The sequence below is a fragment of the Motacilla alba genome, chromosome 2, assembly GCF_015832195.1.
Source record: "Motacilla alba alba isolate MOTALB_02 chromosome 2, Motacilla_alba_V1.0_pri, whole genome shotgun sequence".
Lineage (NCBI taxonomy): Eukaryota > Metazoa > Chordata > Aves > Passeriformes > Motacillidae > Motacilla > Motacilla alba.
The window spans coordinates 18,337,590-18,352,089 of NC_052017.1; the positions used below are offsets into that span (position 1 = coordinate 18,337,590).

Consider the following 14,500-nt stretch of genomic DNA (forward strand, 5'->3'; position numbering starts at 1 on the left):
TTAAGCTTTACCAATGTTTAAGTGTGAAAAATACCATTGTATACCCATGTTTTAGATTGTAAGATAAAACCTCCAACAGCACTGTTCTACACATTCAAAAACATTCAAAACATTCTGCCTAGTTTCTGTTGCAACTGAAACTATTTTATCAGCTCTCTTCTTCACCCAAACATTGCACAGAAATAACAGCAAGATATTCCTATTTTTTCTTAACTGTTTCCCAAATTTAGCCAGGAACCCATGAGATTTGTGAGATCACTTTTGTTCCAAATGTGTTCATTAAACCCATCTCTATAAACCATATAATTTACTCTTAAAATCAATTATAAGCTTCCATTCACTTTAGTTGTGTATGGTTTGAATCCAGACAAATGGCCACAGATGTATTACTTGCTTCTTAAATTTTACTTATGAAACTTGCAGTAATTGCTAACCAATTCTTACTAGCTCCACTGAACTCCTTATATCCAATTTACTTTTGGTTTCATCTCACTTTCAGGACAACTTTAACTGCAAGAGAGGGCAGGACGCATGTTTTAGCAAATAGAGACAATGGCAGCTTGCAAAATATTGTTAAAATTTTCCCTTATACTTAAGATTTTTTTTTAATTTTATTTATTTTTCAATCTTTGAGATGCTGGCCTTTTCACGTATGTGCCTTCTCATTAATAGTATTTTTACCAGATGATATTGCTTGCCTTGCTTACTTTAAAATTAACTAAATTTCTTGTTTTTAAACTAGAAAGCCTAAGAAACATATCATAGGGATTCAAATTAGCCATCGAGTTTGCCTATTTTTCTGCACTCTTACTAGAATTGTTTTCTCTGAAACTGCTGAAGAAAACCCCTCAGGCTGTGACGGGCTGACAGATTCACTGTCTCTTTTGCTTCCAAAAAATCCAATATTCTACAACAATCATTGTCTCTATCCAGAAACCGTAAAACATTGGTTTTAATTTTTACTTATTGGTGATAGATAAAGTTAAAAATACTTCCTTACTGTACTTTCAAGATCAGTAACTTTGGGAAATGCTGCTTACCTTCTAAAAAAAATCCAGGGTGCTTTCTAAGAAAACATCACACAAATATAGCTAAGACATTTTCCTTTGGAAAGATCTTAGAAAACAAATTCTACCAACTTTCAAACAATGTAAAAAACCACATATAAAGCAAACTGAGATCTGCTTTGTTAACAACAATGAAACCAATTTTTTCCAATATCAAAAATTGGAAATTCATGCTGAAAAGTCTTCAAAGTTTAAATACACCATATGAGACTTGCAGCATTTCACTTAAATGCATTTTTACTTTGATTTCTCTTAGAAAGACATACTATTGAGTTTCGCCACTTTTTACGTTTCATTCTAGTTCACAAAATGTTTCATTACCACCATAGAATCTATCCAAATGTTACCAATCTTCACTGAGATTTTTATTTCTGGTGCCTTACTGATTTTTAACTCAGTGCAAACCTAGCAGTACATACTTAGCAGGCAGAATTTTAATGTACATTGTTCACTAACGTTCACAGTAACAAAGCTCAGACTTCAGACTCCTTGCTGAAAATAAACAGTTGATCTGTTATCCCAGTGTGACAGAGAAAAGTAATTCCTAGCAATTCCACCATCAGCAAACACAAGACTGTTGCCAACAAAGAGCTCTATAATTAGAAGTAAACTCTGCCAAAGTAAATTAACAAAGAAAACCCAGGAAGATAAATAATACACAGTATGTTACCCATCTAACTAAATTTTTGCCTTTACAGCTACTGTTTAATTGCCCAAAATTTGATTCACAAGCGCCTTCCCCATAAATAAACTCACAGTACTTTTAAACTGCCTTCCAGCGCAAGTTTTCACAGTCTTTGACTTCATAATAAAATAACAGCAACAAACATATAATCCATCCTACCATCCACAACAAGGGAAGCCCATGTCTTGCTTATGAAGCAAGAGGCACAGAGTAGGGACTCCACTACGACCACAGTCAATGCTGAAGCTGTGCAGCCGAACACTAAGGCACTGCAGAGACCAGAATCGTGAAGTCACACTGAACTCCAGCCACAGGAGCTGCCTGGTAGCACAAGAGTTCTGGGATATTATCACCGTTCCCTAACCATGCAGCAATGTCAGAGCAAAATTTGTTTATGCATTCTAAATTCCTAAAGAGTCCATTACATTTCATTAAAGAAGTCTTTGTTTGTAACTACAGCTCACTCCCAAACCAAGAGAACGTATATATTATTCTAGCAAGGAAAAAATCTTTATTGAAATGTTAGTTTCTTATGGGGGTTGCTTTAAGTTGTCAATTAGGATACACCTCAATCCATTTCAGCTGTAGACTGCCATTGAAAAGCAGGATCTCACCTTACTGTTCACTTTCAACCGTACATCCTCGCCCTCTCCTTGCAGTATGAGTTTGCTGTGTAGCAAATAATTTTTTTCTTTCATCTCATTACTAAATTTGCAGGGAACTTAATAGTTTACCTTTGAGCAAGATCAGTCAATGGTTTGAAGCAATCCACACTGAGGTCACATGATTACCATATACAAAACCATCAGTGCAGAAACACCCAGTGGGGGGAAAACCACAGTCCCCTCCTTTCAGCAGAGGTCAACAGCTGTCCTAGATTACATGAAATTGCACCCTCCATTTCCACAACTATCAGATCTGCTGACTGACCCAAAGGCTGAGCTCTATCCAACTCTGCTGGATTCACCTTTCAAACGTGTACTTAAGACCATTACTGTTACTCTTTGCCAAAGGGAAAGATTAAGCACTATTTTAAACCTTTAGTTGAGTGTCTCATCATTAAGACATTCCATATATTTTTAACCCTGATCTTCTTTTCCTGTTAAAACAAGAAAACTTGCAGATAAGAAATCTGTCAGCTAAAGCTACTGCCTTTTCTTAACTCTATTAATAAAGATTTAGAGTTTGCTATAGTTAATACAGCATTATTCGTATTATATTGTTTGATCCACTTTTTGAAGAGGGGTAAAAAGAAGGCGCCACACTAACCACTACAGTCCTCACTGTTATGGTTGCTATCCAACCTCGTCATTGGTACAGAATGGACAATTTGTTAAGAAGGTAAAATAAATACTATTTGTCTATGAAGAAAAAGGTTTCATCCTACAAAGTCCTACTACTGAATTTCACAAAATACTCCATTTAGAAAAATCTGGACCTCAAGTAAAGAATTGAGTTGTTTTGAATCATCACTCTGCAGCACAACAAATAGTTTGTTTTTGAAACAGCTACACATGAAATTCCATTGGTCCACTGAGTAAGCTAATAGCTTTAATAATTTTATCTAGCATGATATGGAATTATTGAGTTTCTTCTACCTCTCTCAAGAAATCCTTTCATACAACAAAAGGAAGAAATGTGTAAATAAGCACCTAAAACTACATTAAAAAAATTTCTACATATACACTGTGATTATCAGTAATATAAACCATAAATACACAATACTTTATACGGTAATACATTAATTTCTATTAATGTAGTATTTTTAATTTATTATCTTTTTTTCTCTTTCCCAGTAAAAAAGTAAAATTCACACAATGCTGTAAATCTGCTCCAAAAAGCCAGAACATTTGTAGGTAAGCACTTGCAAAATGCATACATCTCAGTGTGTACATACAACATTATACCATCCACATTCTTAGACATTAACACCAAGAAACTCATCAGAAGAGTAAACCAGACAGTGAGATTCTAATAATAACAAGAGCAATGGGAAAGCCTAGCATATAATGTTTTTATAGACTTGGGAGATCCTGCCGCTAAGCCAGGGGGTGGGAAGAGGGTCTGGACCATGACATAAAACCACCACATTGTTAGCTGGCCTTTCCCCAAGCAGCTGCATGAAAGAAGTCTTGGTGAAAAGTCATACAAAGAATGCTGTTACACAGCATTCCTGATCATCATCCACTGGAATCAGATTTCAAAGTAACAACTTGTATAGCAAAATCAAACCTTTTAAGCTCAAAGAAAATTGTGGAAAAAGATTACTGCAAGAAAACTATTTAAATGCAAGATGCACTATATTAGATATAAATGAGCAATATACTTAAACAACAGAATGCATACTCAGTACTATGAGAAGATAAAAGAACTGGGATTCAAGAAAAAAGCTATAATCAGTCCAAATGGTCATGATTTTATTTCCTCCTCACTGAATGTCAAAAATCTAAAGGAAATTACTGCAACAGTTTAGGAAATATTACTGAACTGAAAGGCCCAAAACTGTCAAATGCCAACAGTTCTAGGTATCTTCAAACAAATGCTCACTTGTTATGTCTCTGTTTTTCAAAAAATGTCTTTATATTTTATCTAACTAATCCACTTACCAATCCACCAAGCTAAAGGAAAATTATTCTTTGAATAGCCTTCTTACAGATAAGACAGCAAATCAATAAGCAACTCATACACGTATCAGGTTTTCTCATTTTAAAAAGCTTTTATATTCAGTCATGTTTAAAACCACAACACAAACGTGAATACCAAATTTATCAAGGAATTCTGTCAACAAATATATTCAGAGAGAAAAGTTTTCTTTTTCAATTCAATCTTCCTTTTCTACTTTTAGTATCAATAAGAAAAGAATAAATTAAAATTTTTTAAAAACAGGTAACAGCCTAATGGAGTTTATATAATTCCAGTCTCTGAACACAGGAAAAGCCCTCATGTTTATGTAAGAACGAAGTCCACATGCAGGAAGGATTATTTTTTGTTCACGAAACTTAACCATAGCCCTCAGACAGTCATAGGTATTAGGCACACAAAGTATTAAAACTTATTCAAAGCTAATTCCTAAAATTACTTACAAATACCCTGCTCTTAACTGTGCAATGTCCTATTACTCTTAAAAATTAATTAAATCAAATGTATAACTAAGTACAGTCAACTCTTAACAATCCTTAGGACATATAAACCCGTTGACAGATAAGCCACACCACAGATACTAGTCCGGACTCCATCAGCTAAATCTAAGAGTATTGTTTTCAGGATCTGTTAGTGCAGAACGGAGCAGAATGGCCATTTTCACACAGTGCAGAGGCTGAACAAGCACATGCAAACAGACCTTAGCTGTCCTGCTCAAGGTCAGTTTAACTCTCTGACAATGGAAAGCACAGTAGGGACACTGAAGCAGACTAGGACACATTCCACACAAATCCAGACTCAATTATCTCTTTGGGGTAACTTCAGGTTCTGATTGCAGCACCAGTGGCCACCACCACCAAGCCAAGAACAGGCAGACATCTGTGTACTCTCCAGCATACCCTAAAAGGTTCTGGAAGAGGTACTGGAAAGGTGAGCACAGAATAACTGACCCTTGCCACCCCAGTTTGCAAATACCAAGTATCAAATTTGCATCAAATAAAACCATGAGGTAACAGGTTCAAAAGAAACTCATGGACACATTGTACTGATCAACTGCAAAATGCCTGGACACTAAACTTTATACAGAAAACTAAACTTTATACAGAAAAGAACACTTCAATAGTGCGATGGACTTGAGTTCTATTAAACACAAAAATACCATGTCTGGAGGAAGAAGTCCCAAAGCATAAAAGCATGTCAGTTGGGAAACTATTCTGAGAAGGCACAGAAGACCCTTCTCTAGACTCTAGTTCATAATGTCAAAGAGAGCAGGATAAATGTTGTTTGGCCTCCATGATATGCTCCTCTCCTATTACTATCTCAAGCTGTCACTTTTAAGTTCTCTGTAAAATCCATGACAGTACTCCTCCAATAATGCTGTATTTTAGACATCACTGAAAACTGTAATTCTGTATTTGCTATAGATGACACTAGAGGACCAACATTAACCTGATAAGCACAACTAAGGCAGAGTCAAACTCCAAACAGAAATATGAAATCTAAAAAGCGAATCTAAAAAAATTGTGATCTCTAAAAGGTCAGACAAGCAGCAACAGGCCAGTAAAAGGAGGGGGAGCAGGAGGAAGAATGCACACAAAAGAACCTCACACTATGTGTGGGGGGGAGGGAAGGACAAAAAACTCACAAAATACCATCACAACCACACCATATGCTATCATAATATACAGTCAATTAATTATACTTATAGTCAGTTAATAATACTTACAAATAACACAAGTTTGATTCCCAGACTACTGAAATACATGCAGTGCCGCAGAGTTCTTAAAGGCAAGACAACACCATTACAGAAGAGCCCTAAGATTAGGCTGCCTTCAGTTACAGTTGTGCAACTGACTTAAGACAGATCATATACAGGCTGCTGCTAAAAGAACACTCCTGGCCATTCCTTCTATCAGCATTAGAGTGGGCAGCTAGGTCAGGGAAGTTTTCATGCAGCTGAAAAGGAATGCAGGGCAGAAAAAAAGGGAAAATTTTAAAAACAAGTACCATCACAAAGGAGGAGGAAACAATGTCTAGCAAGAACCATCACTCCAGTAACAGCATCTTACTGCAGGCCAAGAAAATCATGGGACACTACAGTAAAAGCTCAGTATCACATTGATCTTCTGAACACAAAAGAAAATACATGCCCAAAGCAAATATCCAGAAGACTGTTAAAAAAAAAAACTACAGGAGCAGCAGGCCATGCATGGGCTAAACTATCTGCATATTCAAAACAAAAAGCACCCTGGCTTTTTCTGGCTATGAAATGAAGTTATTTGTTGCCAGAAGGCAGAAAGAAGAAAAACCTCCTATCACTGACTTAAAATCAGTAATTTCTTCTGTTGTTATGAAAAGCTAAGACCACTTATTTATTTCTATACTTCAAGAAAGACCGCATAATTACAAGTTTATAAAGCTGGATCCTTAAAAGGTTTTACCAGAAATGTTTGTTTCCAAGTTTCTTCTCAAATACCTGCCTCTTTTTATTATTCGATTGGCAACAAAAGGTGCAACAGCATTTAAAAAAATTAAGTATTAACCTACTGAAAACGCCATTTCAACTGGCAAGCCCATTATCTGATCTTCAACAGCATTTCTTTAAGTCTAAAAATCTTCTGGTACAATCTCTTGTTAGGCAACTCTATGAAAGGAAAACTTCAGGTAAGAATGCAGATTTCTGAAATGGAACACCAGTCAAAGTATTTTCCAAGGTGCACATCCTTCCATAAAGCTATTATTTAAAGAACATTTGGTCCACAAAGTAGAATTTGCTGTTTTCAACACCATGGAGAAGATCTGTTACAGAGGCTGGGTGATTTCAGAAGAAAATATCAATTCCTATGCCTCTCAACTATGAAATATTCAGTATGAAATTTTCACTGATGAAAACACTTGGGTATTAAAATTATAGTACAGGGTTATATCTTTGCTATTGAAACTTAAAGCATTTCAATCTTATAGAATAATTCACTTTCAGACAAGAACTTATAATTACAATTAACAGAGCCATAAGAGAGGTCACTAATAGGATGCTCACATCTTTTATGCACACCATCAAGTAAGTTCTCAAGACTTCATGCTAAGAAAAAGTTTCAAGACTACCACAGCATAATAGCAAAGCATTCCCAAATACTACTTTAAGTATAAAACCAGAACACACTTCAGCTACTTCATACTTCACAAATTTTCCTGTGTATTTCAAGACGTTTGAGGCTTTCTTATTACTATTTCCTAAAAACAAAGTGTCCAGCTGCCATTTCTAAAGAAATTAATTCAACATTGCATGTATCAACATGAGAGGAATAATAAAGAAGAGGAATAAGACTTAAGTACTGGGTATTAAGTTCAGTGATGCATTTGAGTCAGTTGACATTAAAATGGTAAACCTAGAGCACATACATATATATATGAACAGAACAGTCAAAGGTACACAAGGGAAAGGACAGATCAGCACAAACATGAGCAGGCCCTGTATTCCTGCAACTCAACTGCAACAGAAATAGCAAAGCTGCATCAACACTAGGTTAAGATATAAATTAGCTACAATATCATGTACGCAGAATAGACTCTGCAGAATACAATTTACATAGACTGTCCAAGTGAATTCCAGAATACAGATCATACTTTCTCCTCTCACAAGAGAAAGGGCTCAGTATCAAAATGACCAGGCTATTTACAGATAGATGATGGATGGGAATTTAGAAGTATCTACTAGAGAGAGAAGGCAGCATTCCAAAAGTGATTCAAAAGTTAATTGAAATTTTACACTTGTATCATCCAGCTATTAGTATTAACATAATCAAGCCAGGATATTCAGTGGAGATTTTTTTCTAGCAGTTCTACTCAGCAGGAACAGAACTGATGATAACCTGAACAGTGAAATTAGAAAGATGCAAGGGAGAGGTAATCACTACTTCAACTTTTCAGCTCTAACTTCTTCATTACAGAGCCTATTAGTAAAGCAGATATGAAAGAGTCAACCTTTGAAAATGCACTGGTGCATTCAGTTTGGGCTATAGACATAAATATTCCACTTTCCTCCATGAATGGTGCACTTTCAACAGCTTTCTATAAGTGCTCAGGCTCCAACTAAATACCCATAAAATTCATCCATTTTAGCCATTAAATCTTAAGTTAAAATGCAGTTTTTCTATTGTCACTTTTTTCCTAAAAATGAAACCAAGAATAATGATAGATGTCCTCAAAGTCAACTGAACCTGAAGTGGACAAATAAGGGTTACTCTAAAAAAAGCAGTCAGTGTTTTCTTTTATGTTTAGGATCCCTGAAATTTTTTTTCCACAGATTTATTTCCCTCATACAAAATAAGAGAGTTCACAAAAAGCAAGAATAAAACTTACCCCCATTATCTGTTCTCTTTAAAGCACCATCCTTATGAGGGCATAATTCACATCTCTAGGAAAAAAAGCAAAAGTAAAATAAAAAAATGGAATGATCATAGAAGCATTGAAAAAGAAACCACACACATTAAAACTGTTATCTGATATTAAGGAAGCAACCATTCTTTAAAAGTGAATGGGTGTGTTTTCAGTTAACCTTTACTTAAATATAATGTTATTTTATGAAAAATAAAAGCTTTCTCCTCCAGACCTTCAAACCATGACACACATTAAAGCTACTCACAGTTCTACCTCCAAGATCTTCTTCCCTGGTTTCACACCCTGAAATTCCAGAGACAAGCCTCCAAAAACTACAGCATGGGGTGGACTTAAATGCCAAGAAGCTTGGACATAGTCCAAAACTCCTTACTGTATTTTCTTGTCCTAGCCTCTCTGTATTGACCAAGATGGCCAATCATGAAGAAGTGCTGTGGATATGATCAGCACAGGTACACACAGCTATGGCTGGCTACACCGTCTCCGCTGGCTGCCACTTATCCTGAAAGATGAAAACCAACCTCACTTTCTGTCTCAGAAAAAGAGGTCAGAAGTTGACAACTGTAGCAAAACCACATGTCTAGAAATAAGGAGTTTGACCACAAAATGACAGAATAAGCTGAGTTGCAAGGGACCCAACAAAGTTCATCAAGGCCCACCTCTTAACCCTGCACATCACCACCCCAAGAGTGATCCCAATATGCCCAAGAGTATTGCCCAAATGCTTCTGGAACTCTGTCAGCACTCCTGGAGCTGTGACCACTTCCCTGGGGAGCCTATTACATGTGCAACCACACTCAGGGTGAAGAACATTTATCTAATATCCAACCTAAACCTCCCCTGACACAACCTTAGGCCATTCCCTCAGGTCCTGTCACTGGTGACCACAAAGAAGACATCAGTGCCCTCCTCTTCCCCTCATGAGGAAGTGGTAGACACCAATGATGTTTTCCCTTAGTCTCCTCCAAGGTGAACAACCCAAGAGAACTCTGCTGCTCCTCATACGGTTTCCCCTCAATGCCCTTCACCATCCTCATGGCTCTCCTTTGGACACTCTAAGAGTTAAATGGTTTTTTTTTTAATATTGTGGCCCCCAGAACTGCGCCCAGCACTCGAGGTGAGGCTGCCCCAGGGCAGAGCAGAGCAGGACAATCCCTCCCTTGCCCTGCTGGCCATGCTGTGCCTGATGTCCCCCAGGACAAAGTTGGCCCTCCTGGCTGCCAGGGCACTGCTGGGTCACGTTCAACTTGTCATTGACCAGGACCCCCAGGTCCCTTTCCACAGGGCTGGCTCTCCAGGCTCTCATTCCCCACTCTGTCTGTACATCCAGGGTTGCCCATCCCAGGTGCAGACTGGCATTTGCCCTTCTTAAACTTCATACTGTTGGTGATTGCCCAGTCCTCTAATTTATTAAGTTCTCTCTGCAGGGCCTCCTTGCCTTCAAGGGATTCAACAGCTCCTGTCAGTTTTGTACCACCTGCAAACTTGGTTGGTGCCCCTTCCAGTCCTGGGTCGAAGTCATCTATGATGTAATATTCTTCCAACATACACCAGGATCATAACAGAACAGTTTTTCTGCTATCACTGCCTCCTATCAAGTTCCACATATCATGTTTACCTCTAAGTGTCTTAGAGCATGCAAACCAATTCCAAACCAGAGACGACAGAAATTACTAGATTTGACACATTCCACTTCAAGTGCTCCACATTACAAGCACAGGAACACCACTACAGGGAATCCTATACCTAGGAATCACCATATTACAACCTTCATATATTTCCAGATTAGGGACAACTCAAAGTTTAGAAACCTAATAATCTTCTTAAGCAAATCAAGATCATCAAACTTAACACCATATCCCTCAAACAGAGTGGGACAGCTGTTCTCACTGTTCCCTGAACAGAACTATTCTCCATTACCAGCTAACTGACAAGACAGTAGATAAAGGAGCCTATGATGCTAGAAGTGCCTCAGAAACAGATTGTGCAAGTTTATTTGAGGAACTAGAAATTCCATTCCTAAAATTCATATGGCTAAAGTCTATCTCGAGGACTATCTTAACCTGTAAGAAATTTGTAATACTATCTTTCTTAACCTGTAAAAAATTTATATTAGAGCAAAAAGATTTTCATGGAGGGTAAAATAGAAAAAAACTTATTTTTTCTCAATGCACTGGTATAGAGAGCTGCACACAGAAAGAAGAATCTAGGATTGTAGCCTATTGTCTTTTGCTTCATTCATCTCTCTCACACACTCACAAAAATGATCAGCAATTTATTGAAAGTCAGCATTAAGTCTATGGCGAAATTTAGCTACAAAAGTGGCTGAAAACATCTTAATCATTCTGCAAGTTGCCTGCAGACTTGGATCATTACTTTTTTTCCCTTTTTTTTTTTTTAAGTCAAGACACTGAAATGAACTGATCAGTTCATTTTAAACAAAATCCTACATATTCAGTATATTTGTGAGCTGTATCTTAACACTTCAGCTCTCCAAACATTAAAAACTAAAGTGCTCAGAGACACCCAGTAGCAACAGTTTCATTTCAGTGAATTTCTCATACACTGAACCAGATTCCTAAAGAAAGAAGCCTGGTATGTATTGATGGTCACAGTGCAATAAAATTGGCTCCCCACCCCAAAGCTGCAAGCTGGCAGCTTAAAGCCAATGAGATGATGTAACTGAGAGAAGAGAAGCTGTTAACAGCTTCTACCTTGCCCCACCTCCGCAAGCCTATGTAAGTCTGACATACATTTTCACTAGTGGCAAAACCAGTTTAGGAGGTTCTCTTCTTCCCTTCACCTCCCCCTCATTAATTTCTCCCTCCACCACTCCCTCAGCTACTATCTCAGACATAACTACCTGTTGGGCTGCCCCTTAGAACAGATCCGTGAAATAGAATGAAATAAACTTTTTAACATTTTTAATTCAGGTCATATCAGTGATGCAATTTAAGCACAATTCCACAAACGGTTGCATCAGCAAAACTGAAGGCAGGGAGCCACAGCATTGCAGCACCAGTAATTAAAGAATTAGCAAGCCTCTTGTGCAAACTTTACCACAAAATAAATCAAAATGATCACAGGACACTAAGACACAATGACTTGAGCCAGTCCTGTATGCAGAAGAGTTAAGCACACTCCATTCAGTCTCATCAGCTTCACCTGATTTATTTGTCCTTGTCTACAAGGACTCAGTTCCCTCATTAATCCTCTGCAGTCCTGGCTACATCCAGTCAGACAAGATGCAAGACAGAAAACTGAAGTGGAGGTGGAAGTTTTGACAGTGGAAGAAAACTTGAGTGCAGAATTGCACTTTTCTCTCATGGTGCTGCAAACTCTGCAGAGGTATTTGCACTTAGATGACACAGACTGCTTCTGGCGCCACGAAATCCGGCTACAATCTGCAATAAAGTAGCATCCTAGTAAGCTAACAGAGCAGAGCCCTTCTTCTATTCCTTTTCTCTGCATTAGGAACCTAACTCCTTCCCAGCCTCCACACTCTCAGATTCTGTCACCCATTTCTGCTCTGCCAAGTTTCAATACACACCACATAGTAAAACTAGGAGCTTTACCAGGTGGCAAGCAGAGAATTTTTATTTCTTTAAACTAACACTTTATTACTGGTTCAAAAATTGGTGGAATAATATTTTGATCCTTTTATCGTGCATGTTGATGATGCAACATAGTATTACGGAATAATCTGATGATCCATACAGATGGTCTCAAATATTTGAGCACACGGACCACAACACGGCTCTTTTCTCCAGTTGTGTTTTGTAAGTCTTATCTCTGGCAAAGATTTCTGACACAGATTTATTGTCTGAGCATTCACAAACACTGCGGGGAACTTTTAAACCAGCTGTGCAGGGCAGAGGGAGTAGGTAGCAGAAGCAGATACAACACCTACAAGACACCACAGCACAAATAGGGCAAGCTGCTATGACTGATCAACAATTCAAATAAAGATCATCAGGTTAAGGAGCACAAATGTGAACACTCCAGAGGCTGATTGTGACCCTAGAGAATAACCATGTCCTTTGGTGCACTAAAGGGGACACTAGTCCAACACAGGGAGGTGCAGCAGCACATGTGGGGCTGTAGGTACAGGCAGCTGAATGAGATCTGAAGAGAGTGAAGAGACAAATACTGGCTGAAGGAATACGATGAAGTTGTAGAAAATGACATCATCCTTTTCTTTCCTGTCCTTAGAGAGTGTAAGGACATCTCATTTTTGCAGCTCTTCAGTGGAAGAGACTAAGTTCATGGATCTAGCTTCTGTCCATGCAGAACTGGGGCGAACGCTCAGCAGGAATGGCTTTAGACTATGAGGTCTCCTGTAGAGGACTAAAGTGAAACCAATCTCAGAGCTGTGAAGCTGGAAGAGTCTGACAGCGTGACTGTCACAACTCACTTCTGAGCTACCTAAACAGCAACTTAATTAAGTAAACTAAGACTGATCCTACACCTTTAGCATTCAGGCAAACTGAGATTGCCCGGGTCTGATGAAAAACCCATTGCCTCCTGAGGAGTCCAGTCTTTAAAACATCACCCAACAGAGAAGTAAAATCAGAAGCATGCAAGATCCATGCAGAAAAAGAAAGAAACTTTTTATCCCCTCAACATTATTAAAAAAGGAAAAATAACCAAGAAGAAATAAAGAACTGAAATAATTTATAAAAAAATTTTAAAAATAAAACAAACCCAGAGGTGTCCACTAAAGATACCCATCAGAAAAAAAGTTGCAAGAATGGAAGACCAAAGTAGAATAAGGAGCTAAATAATTCCAGCTTCCCATACTGAATCAGTTACAGTCCAACTTGGCTCCTCTGCATTGTGGTATAAAGTGTTCTTCCTCTATTCTAGATAAATATGCCCTTCCATTTTAACCAGGACTAAAAGCTAACTTAACCAGCATTAAGTAACATTATACAAATACCGTTTTTCAAGTCTTTTTGATAAACTTAGCTCTACCAATTTTTCAACTGGAAAGGCAGAGAGAAACTGATTCAACCCAAGAGACTACCTTATTCATGTTGAAATTAAGGGAAAAAGGCCATGGTAAACAGGGAAGATAAAAGAGAGACAGGGACAAGACTATACATGCAGGAGAGGAGAAAAATAATAATAGGAATATAACACTGTTCTTCCCTCAGGGTTCTGAAAATTTGGAGCACATTCATAAAGCATCATCTGCAGACACTCATTATATGCTGTCTCTTGTTATAAGAAAACAAAGGTCAAAGAATTCTTGTGCACGTAATTTACTGAATTGTGGCCCAAGCTAGGCCATTGGAACCATTCACCTGAATAATGACTGTCAACCAAGTAAAATCCTGCAGGACTGAATTCCCAGCATTGCAATGAGGCAATAAAACGTTTCTTTCAATGTGACCTGTTAACCTAAATAACACAAGATCTACAGCAGATTAAACAGACCACAGTTCCTTAAAGCTAGCCAAGACAGCAAGCTGCAGTTCCAGCTGACTTTACTACAGGCTCACTTTAAGGTAGCATAATTGCACTGTGCTGCCAGAAGAAGATCACTGACCATCCCCTGCTGTGTCCTTTCTACTGTCTTCCTTGCTCTGGGAAAAGCATTCAATTGACTATTTGGAAATCCTAGCCAGCAACCTAAAAATAATTTTTTTTTTCAGTCAGATCACTTCTTTGAGCCACCTTTCCATAAGGCTACACGACCAGTGTCAGA

At 37.9% G+C, this 14,500-nt stretch overlaps 1 protein-coding gene across 7 annotated transcripts in view; it reads right to left on the reverse strand.

Moving 5' to 3' along the window:
• MLLT10 (MLLT10 histone lysine methyltransferase DOT1L cofactor) overlaps nt 1–14,500 on the reverse strand; it is a 136,850-nt gene that overhangs the window by 91,950 nt on the left and 30,400 nt on the right. For all 7 annotated transcript variants that reach the window (XM_038126819.1, XM_038126817.1, XM_038126821.1 and 4 more), the window contains exon 4: nt 8,755–8,809. In XM_038126819.1, the coding sequence (XP_037982747.1) occupies nt 8,755–8,809 (55 nt within the window). The remainder of the gene's footprint in view (nt 1–8,754; nt 8,810–14,500) is intronic.